The 14,478-nt window shown below is 33.5% G+C and overlaps 1 protein-coding gene across 1 annotated transcript; it reads right to left on the reverse strand.

Annotated features, from left to right (window-relative positions):
* Positions 1–1,438: 1,438 nt before the first annotated feature.
* On the reverse strand, positions 1,439–9,285 carry LOC104894871 (probable inactive receptor kinase At5g67200). The gene is made up of 2 exons (XM_010681220.4): positions 7,719–9,285; positions 1,439–2,511 (listed from the first exon to the last, which is right to left on the reverse strand). The coding sequence occupies exons 1-2, from the start codon at positions 9,121–9,123 to the stop codon at positions 1,937–1,939; spliced, it is 1,980 nt and encodes a 659-aa protein (XP_010679522.1). The 5' UTR covers positions 9,124–9,285; the 3' UTR covers positions 1,439–1,936.
* Positions 9,286–14,478: the final 5,193 nt, after the last annotated feature.

Consider the following 14,478-nt stretch of genomic DNA (forward strand, 5'->3'; position numbering starts at 1 on the left):
CTCTCTATATTCATTTCATTGGCTATAGTGGACTTGGGTGACCCATTCGCTTAGAAGTTACGCTACAACGAATTCACATGATAAACGAGCTAGTTCTCTTTACTTCTTAATGCTCCTTCAAAACAAAACAAGATTTAGGCTTGTTATCTTCGACATAAAACAACTGAATTGAATTAAACTGAAATGAATAGTGATATGTGAGAGAAAAGTATTGTCTAGAACTGAACTGAACCAAACTGAAAATAAGTTGGGGAGAAGTAAGAACATAGTATTATATTCCTTTTTTATCTCCCAAAACTTTATTGTTTAATTTTGTAGACTTTGAGTGTTTTCAATAATCGAGAAATTATAAATTCATGGTGCATTCTCTTCATATTAGAAAAGAAAAGTTTCACGTCTAATGAGCTCAGATCAGTTAACTTAGATTCGAATTTGTTCTTATAAAATAAATTTTAAAAAGTTCAAATAAGTAATTGTTTGCTATATAAGAAATTATTAGGCAATAAAAATTTCAATGATTTCCTAATTTCGGCAACGGTTTGGTTGACATAAAGTGGATAAAAAGAGAGCAATGGAAATTTCTAGGAAATTGAAATTCTCATAAAACGCGGGAATGTATTCACCCCTTCCCCTTAATCATTCAAAATTCTCACATTAATTTATGAAAAGTACAAATTCTTTGATATCAACCAAACACATTAACCATTTATAGAAAGTACATAAGGAAAATGACTTCCTAGGAACTAGATCTTCCTATGGGAATCAGATTCCCATCTATACAAACAACCACTTCAATTATTTAGCTTACAGGTTAGATAAGTTATAGAGAATTTCAGTGAAGAAACGCATCTAACAATTTTCATCAAATGAGCACCTTGACAATTCAAAAACTATTTATATTTTTTTTACCCCTACCTTATCAAACATTAAAAACTTTTCCCGCAAAAATGTACTAACAGTTAGCGGTAATTTGATTAGAAGCTTTTCGAAAAGCTAATGCTGAGCCTCTCCTAGATTGAATATCATGTATCCAAAATAATATAGTATTTAAGTTTAATCAACAAATTGTGCTAAGAAATACTTCTTATTTGCTTAGGCTATGTTTAGTTCACCTGAAATTTTCTGATCTGATCTGATCTGAACTTATTTTTTCTGATTACAAGATCTTATCTTTTAGATTTTTCTCAATATATAAGAAAAAATATAGTCATGTGGGGTCTTGTTTGATTCGTCTCAATGAGTATTTTATTAATATTCAATTATTATAATTTTTATTAATATGTAATGAAAGATATAATGATTTTTAAATATAAGCATCATCTGAACTGATCTGAACTGAACTTATTTTTTCTGATCTGATCTGATCTGATTAGATCTGAAATAAGCAAAAATAAAATAAACTAAAATCCGTGCCATTCACCATCGGATATCTATCAAATTATACGAAATCCGTGCTTAGAGTGAAGATACATTATTTCCAAAAAGGGAAAATTAAACTTCCAGAAAACGTGATTTTGGATTCAAGGTACAAAGTAGCGAACATACATGACAGTTTTTTGTCGTATAAACCTCCCCTAGATCAAAATTTTCATGCATTACATATCCTCTTCTTTTTTCTATTTTCTACCATTACATGCTACTCAAAAGTTCATTTCACTTCTGGTACTGATCACATCTCTCCTTTACTCACCAAGAGTCCTAATATCCTCCAAGTTAAAGGACCTTGTCGTTGCATAGAATACCTACAAAATGGAAGTCACTTTCATGCTACCTTCTGCAGTGATCCCAATCATAACCTATAATGTCCCACATATACCAAGATCTCAAATGTGATCGACTGATCGGTCCGATCTGTCAATTAACAAATGGACTTTTCTGCTTGGCTCAACCAAAACTTCGCTTGCATCTAACTTCAGCTAAATACACTTTTTCAACACTATGAATATCCTGTTGTGGGATTAATAGCATCATTATCAGAGCCAACACTGGCCTTTATTTTCTGTATCATCTTTAACACTTGCCACATTGGCGGCCTTTGTTCTGGAGATGTCAAACTACATAAAGTAGCTACCTCAACGAGCATTGCAAGGTGGTTGTCTTCAAAGCTGTCGCCATCTCCTCTCATTGTCTTTACCCATTTGAGCATATCATGAGGTGCAAGAAATGGGTGTTGAGAAGGAGGTTTACCTGAAAGAAGTTCAAGCAAGAGAACACCAAAAGCATAGACATCTGTTTTAGGAGTTGCCATTCGGGATGAATTTCGAGCCTCCGGACCTACATATCTTGCAGAATCGGGATCTTCGGTGTCATAAGATGATGTTGATAGTGCAGCAATACAGTAATCTGTTATGCAAGCCTCGAAGTCTGTGCCTAGAAGGACATTTGATGCTTTGAGGTTGCCGTGGATGAGTTTAGATGCTTGGTGGATGTAAGCAAGCCCTTGAGCTACATCCTCGGCTATCTTTAAACAGGATGTCCAGTGGAGAGGTTTTGCCCGTGTTGATCTTGATCCTGGACAATTTCCATTTACGATTAATAACAATCAATGAAGTACCAAAGAAACAACAGAGATATCTGAAGCAGATCTCAAGAAGACCAAAACAGGTACAAAAGATTTTTTAAGAGCAACCCATATGGCCAAATATCAAGTTGAGGACTTCAGGCATATCAGCAACCCATATGGCCAAAATTGCATATGTAGAATGACTATATACAAATAAAAACAATGAGACACCTCTAGTCATGAAATTTAATCTGCAGTAATAATCCCCATTTATCAACTGTCCTCTGCAAGGATGTGTTAAGTTTGTCCTTGGAAATTTGTCACCTAACCCAAATTATTGCCGCTATCGATATCTTCAGATTTTAAAAAAATTTCCATACTCCCATTCATTTCTGGTGTAGTTCAAGTACTCAAGATTTATCGACACGACAATACTCAAAAATCTAATCATCCCTCTACAAATGCCATAAATTTTCCAACATTACAACAATTCAAGGTTTAAAGTTCACTATTAAAAAGTGTCTTCAAGAATATTGATCAATCTCCTATAACCCAGTTGCTTCTAGGAATGTTGGCTAAGATAGGCTTCCTCTATCTCTAATTAATTTCTACATTGTTGTGGGCAGACCTATTTAGGAGATGAGAAAAGGTGTGGTGGGGACCATAACTTCATGGGAAAATGACAAATATTTGAAAGTTGTAGGTTTAGAAAGGATGACAAGATACAAGGGAATATTGGTTCCTTTAAGTGGGTCATGGTTACCATATAAAGAAATGTAGCTAGTAAAAGGAGACATTCATCTATGGAAGACGTAGAAGTAAAAAAAGACGGAGGGAGTAATCAAGGAGTTCCTTAATACAACTGAAGACACAATCAACAACACTACAGCTGAGGCCACCTACAACCAACCAGAAGCATGCCAGGAAAAGCTGAAAGGAAGATGTGGCACAAGTGGAAATTTCAATATTAATCCTTATAAGAGTTGCAGGATCTTTTACTGTGGCTATCAGGAAAGTTTCCATTTAGGCTAAATACTCAGGCACAACCATCTCATCTGATCATCTACTGCAACTACCTTTTAATTTTCTTTCATTTCATCTACTCAGAAAGAAAATCAAAGAAAGAATTCAAAATTCTCCTGTACTCACATTCATTTGCAGTAGTAGTTGGTGGCCATATGGGTTTTGGGGGAAGGTGGTCTTCATACTCAGGCAGAACCAACTAATTCATCTTATAATCTCCCAACCAAGCACATAGGTCCCTTTTATCAGCATTTGCAAACTGAAATCTGGAAATAATCACGCCCACTGCAGTTGCTCTAGTCAGGAGTCAAGTTGGCGATAACCACACCAAAAGAAACAAATGCTACCAATTGAACTTGGCTCCAATAGCCCAGTAAGCTAAGAGTGTGTGTCCAGGTGCAATACCTCGTAGTTCCAGTCACCCACCTTCACACTCCCTATTCTAGTTGAAAATTTAAGCTTGAAATTCCATGTTTTTTTGAAGTTTATCAGAACCTAATATTTACAGGTTCTACATGGTTATGATCAAATCCAAGCAACTGAGAGCAAGTATACTTTACTGCAATCACATAGTCAATTAAGTTTCCCCCATGTCCCATATATTCAATAAGATTCCCCAAATAGCTGAATGATAACAGCAATAGCAGAACTGCAGAAGGGGAAAGGGTTCAATACTCAGATTCATCCCATATAAACTGACACATCCTTAGCTGACTGAGCTGTATGTGATACCAGGGATTCAAATTCTCTAAGACAAGGATAATGCAGACACAGTTCCCACTTCTAGCATAACCAGAGAGATCTGGTTAGTGGTCAGAACTTGACACACTTTCACCCGTCTTAGTGCAACAATACAAGTATCCACACTCCACAGTTCCAAAGGAAACATGTTCTCTGCATTGAGGTTCAATCAGTATAGCTAAATATTTAGTAAGAAAAACAGTTTATGGGATGAACAAAGTACTGCGCATATTCTGCCCCCTTAGAGAACCTTTTCCACACAATTTTCAGAATAGAACACATTATTAACCAGCTAACTACAGTAGTTCGGTGACCTTTCAAATTCTCATCAAGTAGTTGTGTGATCTTTAGGATTGTCAGAAGTATTTCTGAGACCTTTACGATTCACTTACATTTTTACCCTCAACAATGACCATACAGTCCATCTTGAAGATAAAATTTGCTTTTCAGGAGCCAAGTCACCAAGCAATAACATTGGACAATTTGGTTAACAGATTGTGTGCTGTTTAGTTATTATGTAGGGGGTGGAAGAGGGGGAGGGGGGAGTGTCCATGAAGAGGCCAATAGTTCTCAGTGATGCTTGAGGAAATCTACCTTGTTCCATGTCACTTCCATCAAGGTTATAGAGATAAACCCACTCAGTTTATTCTTTTTAGCGACTGCTTGTAAGATGTTCCACATGCATCAACTAGTATTATAATCTTTTACCACTTTTCATAACCAATGAATCAATTGCATTTGCATGAAGTTATGTAACTTCTAGAGCTTCGTTTTCGCTTCTGTACGGATGTCGGACACTAAGTACAAAATCTTACCCAACACTTCAAGTTTATCCCAACACCTCATTATCTAGAACCCTATATTCATATAGAAGTGAAGGACTCATATAGAAGTGAGAAAATTACGAGGAGGAATCTTCAGTGTCATGTGCCACCACGGCGGCACCGGGGTAGGTTTTCTTGGCAAGCATCGTTTCCTCAAGAGTGAGCATGGAGCGGGCTTGGTAAAACAGGGGAAGCGGGTCACTTTGGTGAATGAGTGTAGCAACTTTATTGTAATTTGTAGGATTCCGTAAGACCGGAAACCATTTGTAACACATGGCGATTATTAGAGACCGGAGCACCTATATTCTTGAGTTGATCCGCAAGGGTCTTAAGATGTTGACAATAGGCAGAAGTATCAGGAAAATCCTCCATGTGCGTATTAGAGAATTCTTGTTCAAGGGTAACGACACGATAATTCTTGTTGTTGTGAAAAATATCGCGTAATGAAGACATCTCTGGAGAGCAACTAATACTTACGCGATAACACTTGTCTACAATATCTTTTCCCTCGTAAACTAGTTTTTAAGCCCGGGCTATGCCCCGGATAATCATATTATTTATTAATATTTTACTTTAAAATAATGATATCAAATATCACTCAGTTGACTTGTTAAGAAATTAATATATATGTTTGTAGTCATGGGATCGAATCTTATCTAATGCATTTTCTACTTTTTCTAAACAAAGATGCTACCTGTCACCTCTCAAAAGTCGCGATTAGAGTTTAATCGCATAATTTTGAAATCAGGGGCCGTAATGCCGTCCAGGAACTTCTTACACAACCATAAGCACTAGGCGCTATTCAAATATCAAATATGTAAAGGAACGTTGACAAATAATGTCAAACTTTTCATTATGTAGTTCTAAAATGAAGTAACGTTTTGTACCAAAAAAAAATTGAAAGATATACTTCATTCATTGATTGTACCCAATAAAAAAAAAGGTAGTCCTACATGCATTTAGCAAAAAGAACTCTGTTTTCATATTTAACACTTGGTATCCAATAGCCTAACCAAGTCAAGAAGAATAGCGTAATCAACGGCATTTGGCAGTGATATTCACGAGTTTCTAATCAAAAACGACAGAAACACTAGTGTCAGTCACTCTCCTAGTTTACCACCCCTACAATTTAACTTTATCAATCCCCTATTCACGAGATATCACAATCAATCACCCCCATACTAGTGTAACCGTAACCCAACATCATATGAGAAAATTGAACGTTCTCCAACATTATTAATTGTGCAATAGAAGAAGTATATCTAATTTGAACTTCTTTTTTTTCTTTAAGGATTCTCTTTATCTGAATTCCCCCTTATGTCAACTTATCTAACATGTACTTAACTTATCAAAACTCATTAGTACTCAAATTAATATACCTAAACTATCATAATTATAAGGGTTTTTTGTCCCAAACTACCTTTAACTTTCATGTTTTTGCGAGAAACTACCTTATTAAAATAAATGTTGTCCCAAACTACCTTACTTTTACCATTTTGTTGTTGACAACTACCTTAGGCTGTTTTCCGACATTGACTTTTGTTTTTTCCGTTTTTTTAATGTCACGTTATATCACTTGACCTCTTCAAACCCTTTTTTTAATTTTCTGCGTTGTACCACCAATCCACCATTAAATTCCTCTTCTACTTAAACTAAAATTGAAACAATCACCCTCCTCAATTCCCACAAGGGTAATTTTGTTTTTCTCACAATTTTGAACTGAAAAAACAAAAGTCAATACCGGGAACCGGCATAAGGTAGCTGTCAACAACAAAATTGTAAAGTAAGGTAGTTTAGGACAATAATTTTTTTATAAGGTAGTTTCTCGCAAAAACTTCAATGTTAAAGGTAGTTTGGGACAAAAAATCCTAATTATACATTGAAGTTAGGCAGCTTTTATTGCCCTCAAGTGAAAATCTCTAAACTCACTAAATAATACTCTCTCCGTCTCTTTTTAATCTACACACTTTCCCTTTTAGTTCGTTTTCTTTTTTAATTTACAAACTGTTATTTTTTCTATTTTTGATAACATATCACATCTACTTTCTACTTTTTTTTTCCACCTATGTCATTTACTTTTTAATACTAATTTAACCACTCCTTTGTTTCTCTCTCACTTTTCAGTCTATCTCTCCACCTTTTCAGCTTCTCTCCCATATTTTTGTACTTTTTTCTGGGTGCCCCTAAAGTAAAGTGAGTAAATTGAAAAGAAACGAAGACAGTACTATTTTCTCGATTTTATTTACTTGCTACATTATTGTACTTCCTCCGTTCCAATTTAGTTGTGACACTTTTTATTTTAGGAAGTTTCGAGTTCGGATCCTCTAAAGTTTTAGTGAAATTTTACAAGGTAGAGTTTGAGCAATATCAACCATTGAATAAAACGGTAGAGTTACACTTTCATTTTGGGTAACAACTTCTCTCTATCTCTTTCCACTCACATAGGACCCTTTTGTTTTCTTTCTCGATCTCTCTCCTCTCCAAAAATTGCCTAAAAGTCCGTGATTTTAAGAGTTTCGCAACAAAATTGAAACGGTAAACAAAAGTATTTATATATAGGCAGGAAGAAAACAAAAATAAAGCGCAAAAGAAATGTAGCAAATGAAAAGAAAAAATTAAAAGTTTACCGTGAATGAGGTTGAAAACACTTCCATTAGGTTGATAATCAAAGATAATTAACCTTTCTTCTTTAGCTTGAAAATAAGCTCTTACAGGAACTAAATTAGGGTGTCTCATACCTCCAACAATTTCCATAATCCGTTCAAATATCTCACCATTAACTCCACTCATCTTCATCGCATCAAGCCTTTTAACAGTCACAATTAATTGATTATCCAACTTAGCTTTATAAGTAGTTCCCATGGTTCCTCTTCCTAACATCTCAGCTGAACCTCTCATCAAATGTTCTAATGTATAGAGATTAACTTCTCCACCACAAAACACTAGATTTCCACTTTTCTCTCTCCTCACTTTACCACCACCTCCTTCTTCAACCACTTGTTTGCATTTCTCCTTTAATTCATGGCTATGTGAATTTAACCTAACCCTAATTTCACCTTGTTCAGTCGTGTGTGAATTACCAGATGAAGCAACATCGCTCACATTCTCTCTCCTCCTCGACGACGACGTCGTTTTCTTCTTGACCGCGAAAATCATGAAGAGAAGAGATAAGATTAACAACACACCTCCTAATGAAAAACCTAGAACAATCACCTTCGTTTTCCGGCGGTGTGATTTCGTCAATGGAGGAGAGAGAAGAGAGCCGGACTCATTAGACGAAGAAGACGACGGTTTTCCGGTGGTTGTTGATGAAGAATCGAAGAAAGGAGATAGAGAATCACAAGGTTTATTAACAATCTCACCGCATAAACCAGGGTTCAAAACAAAAGAAGACGGAGAAAACCGAGATAAAGTAACAGTATCCGAAATCTTACCAGAGAAGTTATTACCAGACACATTAAAGAATCTAAGCCCAGATTGATTAAACCGAGGAATACCGCCATGAAAGCTGTTAAACTGAAGGTTTAAAGAAGTAAGACGGTCAAGAAGAATGAAATCAGGAGATAGAATACCAGAGAAGTTATTAAAAGCAAGGTTAAGAACACGGAGTTTGTAAAGAGAGAAAAGAGAAGGAGGGAGAGAGTAAGAGAAGAGATTGTTATGGATAAGTAGAGAACGAAGATTTGTAAGAGAGTTGAGATGAAGTGGGAGTGGACCAGATAAGGAGTTATTGTTGAGGACGAGAACACGAAGTTGAGTAAGAGAAGTTAAAGAGTTGGGTGGGAAAGTACCGCGAAGAGAGAAGTTAGGGAGAGAGAAACGAACAACGCGAGCTTGTTGACATTTGACGCCTTGCCAGTGACAATAATCGAAGTGTTCGTTGAGAGTGAAGAGGAGTTTGTTGTCGAGGTCGGCTTTTGATTTGAAGGATAGAAGGGAGGCTGCGTCGTTTGGGGGTTGTTGGGGTTGAGAATGGGATTTGGAGGAGAGAGAAAGGAGGAGAAGGAAGAGGAGAGAGAGAGGGGAGTACATTGGAGAGAAGGAGGTGGGGTTTAGTTAGGAGAGATTTGCAGTGGGAATGCCATGAAAGGAATGAGGATGAAGGAGAGTGAGAGAGAGAGAGAGAGAGTGTGGTGGGGGAGTGAGTCAGGGTGAATGAGGTGGGAATTTTGTAATGGTGGGAAGGAGGGACTGAGGGAGAAAGTCGTGTAGAGGCTTGTTTTTTTATCGATTCCTACTAGGCTACTAGTATATACTCCATCTGTTTCGTAAAGATCTTTCTTGTTATTATTACTACATATATCAAGGATGATCCACTTGTGTGGCGGTGTCGGGTGGGTAAAGTATGAGAGAAAAAGGGGTTAAGATAAATAAACAAATAAAAAGGGGTTAAAGTATGAGAGAAGGAGGGAGTAAAATTGAATTAATAATGTAATGGTGGATCATGTGATAGAAACATGAGAGGGTATAAAAAGGGAAAACAAATTTCAAATAAAGAATAAAATAAAAGAGGGAAGATATTTTGAAAACGCACTTAAATGGAAAAAGGGAAGATCTTTAGGAAACGGAGGGAGTATCCAAACACACTAGCTTAAAGGTGATGTAGTACTCTTTGAGCTATTACTTCTGTCTCTGTAAATGTTTTGATTATCAAATACTGAAGCAATGTTATCGAAATCGGATCCTACTTTGGGTCGTAGTAATTGGTATGATTGAATTGATGGGATCAGAACGTAGGATCGTAAAATCCAACAATTTCGTAAAATAGAGATAATTATGTTGAATATAATGAGAAATTCATGTTAAAAAATTTAACAAATTAATGATGACTTATTTCATTAACAAATAGTGATAGTTTTTCAATACCATAAAATTAAAGTAACATGCAACTAAAATTAATAGGAGAAATATAATATGTGAAATTACTTTATGATTTTTTTACGATAGAATCGGGTCATAAAATGATAAGATCGTAAAATTGTATTAATATCCTACCATGTGATTTTTTGTGGTTAAAATCCTACGTAGGATCAGGATCGGTGAGATCCTTCCGGATTGTAGAATCATAGGGTCGTAAGATCATGATCAATATGTTAACAACAATGCACTAAAGATACTAATCCCTCCGTTTTTTTATTATTATTAAATGATTTTTTTTTCTAATTGTTTGATTATTTCAACGTCTATTATTTGGAGTACTTGACCACCAAAAAAATAATAAGAATTTTATAATTATTTTTTTCACCAAAAAATACTCTTTGTTCACTTTTTTTTTCCCCTTATTTTAAGTTAAATAGGTCAAAAAATACCCTTCAAAAAAAATTAAAAGTCATATTGTCTAAAATTTTGTGCAAAACAAAAAATAGCACTAAAAAAACGAAAGGAGTATTTGTTTGCATTGGTTTTGTTCTAATACTTCAATTGATAAGAAAAATAATCTTTCCTAAAGTGTTGCATGAATTCAAGAGTGAAGGAATTGTAAAAATAAAATTTTATCAGTGCATAAACTTCTTTCAAATACTTCATCCGTTTCTAAATAAGTGGCAACATTTGCATAGTGTTTACTATTCACAGTTTAAACTTTAATTAGCTTTGGTGATTTACATTTTAGGAAAAACACAGTCATGTGGGATCTTGTTAGAATCGTCTGAATGTGAATTTTTTTAATATCAACTTTTTATAATTTGTACTTATTGATAATTGAAGATATTAATGGTTAAAATAATGCATTGGCAAACGAGAAAATAAGAAATATTGTACTTATTTAGAAACAGAGGAAGTAATACTTATCATTTTAGTACCATAATATAGTATACTATTAAAAAAAAAAAAAGAGGTCGATGATACAAAATGGAAGAAGAGATGGTGGTACAGTGGTACTAATATGAAAATGAGACAGTATATTGACAGATGACAACGAATGAGGGAGAGGAATCGGGGATGGTTGGTTGCTGTTCGGAGTGGGAAATGGCCAAATGGGGGAAAAGTCTAAGTAATTGTGGGAAGCAGCTGGATTTAACAGATTTTTGGAAGGGACTGAGATGAGATTGAAATTCTTAGGATTCACGTGGGTTCAAACTTCAAACACAGAAGTCGAACAGGGTTTGAGAGGAGGGTGTTTGGGACTTGGGAGTTTGGGAGTTGGGGATATACTTGATTCGTTTTTTTTATTACTCCCTCCGTCCCAAAATATAGTTCTCATTTCATTTTGCACAGTCTCCAAGACGTACCTTTAACCTATGATATTTCCTATTTCTTATTAGTAAAAAATATAAAAAGTTGATATTACGAATTTATACATTGAGAAGAATCTAACAAGACCCCTCATAAATATTTTTTTTTTGTATACATTAGTAAGAATATTTGGTCAAAGTTTTTACAATTTGACTCACAAAATAGAAATAGGAACTATATTTTGGGACAGAGGGAGTAGTATATTAGTTGCTATATTTTTATTATTTGGATATTTGGTCCACCATATAGTAATATTATCATATTTATTTTATTTTTTTTTATCTAAAAGTAATACTTTTTCAATTTTCCCTATCATTTTACATTAAGGTTATGTTTAGTTCACCTGAAATTTTCTGATATGAACTTATCTGATGTGAACTTATTTTTTCTGATCTGATCTGATCTGAACTGATCTGATTTACAATATCTTATATTTTATAAAATATATTATTACTTTGTAATTCATTATTATGCAATATATTATAAGATCTTCTTTATAGTATTACTATTATTATCATTTTATTTCTATTACAACTTTTACACAACTTTTATTATTAATAATAATAATTATTATTATCATTATTATAAGAACAACAATAATAATTATAATCATAATAATAATAATTACTAAAAATAATTATATAACTCAAGTCATTAATTTATAAAAGCACTTATACAATGTTTCACACTTTCCCTTTAAAAAAATATTTCACACTTGAGAAGTCGACAGACTCAACTCTTTTATTTCATATAAAATAAAATAAGATATACAAACAACTATGACTTGCGCATAAAAGAAAAAAATAGCGTGCAACTTCAAATAGCTAGAGAGATTTGGAATTCGGTAGGAAGAGGTGTACCGAATCTAAATTTATAATTTGTATCTCACATTTAGCTTATTTTGAAATGTAATATGAACTTAGTAGTTTCGTTGTCATGGATTTGAGCTATCATATTATATATATTTTCTTATTTTTGTGTCAATTCTATGTTCTTAACACATAGCTTTTAATTTTCTATTATTTAATAACAACAAAATAACTTAATATAATGATAACAATGACATTCATAATGGTAACAACAAGATTAATAATAATTACCAATATTAATAATTAATAAGTTTAACAACAACAATAATAATCCTTTTGAACAAATGTACTAGTAAATAATAATACTCCCTTTGTATTTTTTTTATCTTTCTAACTTAGAATCTTGACGCTATTCACAACTAGAGAGAATCTTTTAGATTTTTCTCAATATATATATAAGAAAAAATATCGTCATGTGGGGTCTTGTTTGATTCGTCTCAATGAGTATTTTATTAATATTCAATTATTATAATTTTTACTAATATGTAATGAAAGATATTTAATAGTAATAATGAGTTTTTAAATATAAGCATGATCTGACCACAACTTTTTTATTTCAGTAATAATCATATCAGATCAGTGAAATAAAAAAGTTGTGGTCACTCCTGATCTGATCTGATCTGATTAGACAGGGTAATTCAAATAGTGAAATAAAAAAGTTGTGGTCACTCCTGCTTTTTGGTGGCAAATCTATAATAATTTTTTATGATCCGATCTGATCTTAACTTATTTTTCTGATCTGATCTGAACTTATTTTCTGATCTGATCTGATCTGATTAGATCTGAAATAAGCAAAAATAAGGTGAACTGAACATAACCTAAATTGGTCAAAAAGTAGTATTTAAAAATTTTCAAAGTGACATTGCCTAAATTATTATGCAAATGGAAAAAAGGAGAAAGTAGCAATTACAAAAAAACGGAGGGAGTAACTTCTATCGTTTACTAGCCAGTAGTACTTCCTCTATTTCTCAATAGGTGAAATATAATATAGAAAAGTGGAGGAATATTATGGAATGTAAAGAGAGAAAGTTGGGCATGTAATAAGGTAGGATAATTCAAACAGTGAAATAAAAAAGTTGTGGTCACTCCTGCTTTTTGGTGGCAGATCTATAATAATTTTAAACTTTTTTTTACCATTTTAAGCTTGACTGTACTTATTTTAACTATTCCAATTAAGAAAAGTGTTTCACTTGTTCAAAAACGGAGGTAGTATTCGTTTATTCATGTAATTTTGGAGGGAGATGGAATGAATTATTGTTCATCTGTTGAGTGAAGTTTTCTTCTAACACGCGAAGAGTAGTTATTTAAACGTATTGTTCCTCAAAATACTTTTGAATAATTATTTTTTTTCACCAAATACTCTTCAACCTTTTAAAATTTTTTTTGTATTTCTTTTTTTTAAAAAAAAACTCACCAAATGCTGTCAATGAGACTCATTCACCTTAATTAACAATCATTCAAATATCTTCAGGAACCCATTAGATTAAATGCTCTACCCTCTTTTTAACCAAAGGTTTGGGACTATTGGGAGGTATAGGTTTACGATCAGTTGCTTTAACAAATAAGTCTCTACTCATGAAGAGGGCTTGTGATGTGGATCTTGAAATAAGATTCACGATTTTTGGGTTTTCTTGGATGTAGTTTAGCTTTCCTTTACAATTGAACTAATGAAGTAGGATTTGTTAGTATTATTTTGCAACAATTTAAGAAAGGAAACAACCTTTGCAAGTTACAATTCCATGTAGTATTATATATTTATGTTTTTAAAATATAGGCATGTTTATAGATTACGTCACACCGTCTTATTTATCTATCGTGTTAGCATAACTACAACCTTTTAACAAAAATGACACAAACATCATTATCAAGACCCAATTTAGAATAGAGAAGGTATTGGGTCAGACGTGTCCGACCATAATATTTGGTCGGACGACTTCCAGTTGGTTTCAATTTTTTTTCTGTTGGTTTCAAATTTTTCTTCAGTTGGTTTCAATTTTTTTCAGTTGGTTTCATTTTTTGTTCAGTTGATTTCAAATTTTTTCAGTTGGTCCATTATTTCTTTCAGTTGGCCCATTATTTCTTTCAGTTGGTCCATTATTTGTTTTAGTTGGTCCATTATTTCTTTCAGTTGGTACACATATTACGAAACAGAGTCCAACTGAAACAAAACAATAACTAACTGAAACAAAACAATAACCAATTGAAACATAAAAATAACCAACAGAAAATGAAAAATAGGAAAAGAATGGAGACTGAGATTAAGAATTTCATGAAGATTTGGTTA

The sequence above is a fragment of the Beta vulgaris genome, chromosome 6 (assembly GCF_026745355.1).
Source record: "Beta vulgaris subsp. vulgaris cultivar EL10 chromosome 6, EL10.2, whole genome shotgun sequence".
Taxonomy (NCBI): Eukaryota; Viridiplantae; Streptophyta; class Magnoliopsida; order Caryophyllales; family Amaranthaceae; genus Beta; species Beta vulgaris.

What these genes read in the sequence shown, in the direction of transcription:
- LOC104894871 (XM_010681220.4), bottom strand. Translation starts at nt 9,123, where the DNA reads ATGTACTCCCCTCTCTCTCTCCTCTTCCTTCTCCTCCTTTCTCTCTCC. An exon ending in TGTTTTCAACCTCATTCACG is followed by an intron (nt 2,512 to 7,718) that starts GTAAACTTTTAA and finishes GAAATTGTCCAG; the next exon opens with GATCAAGATCAACACGGGCA.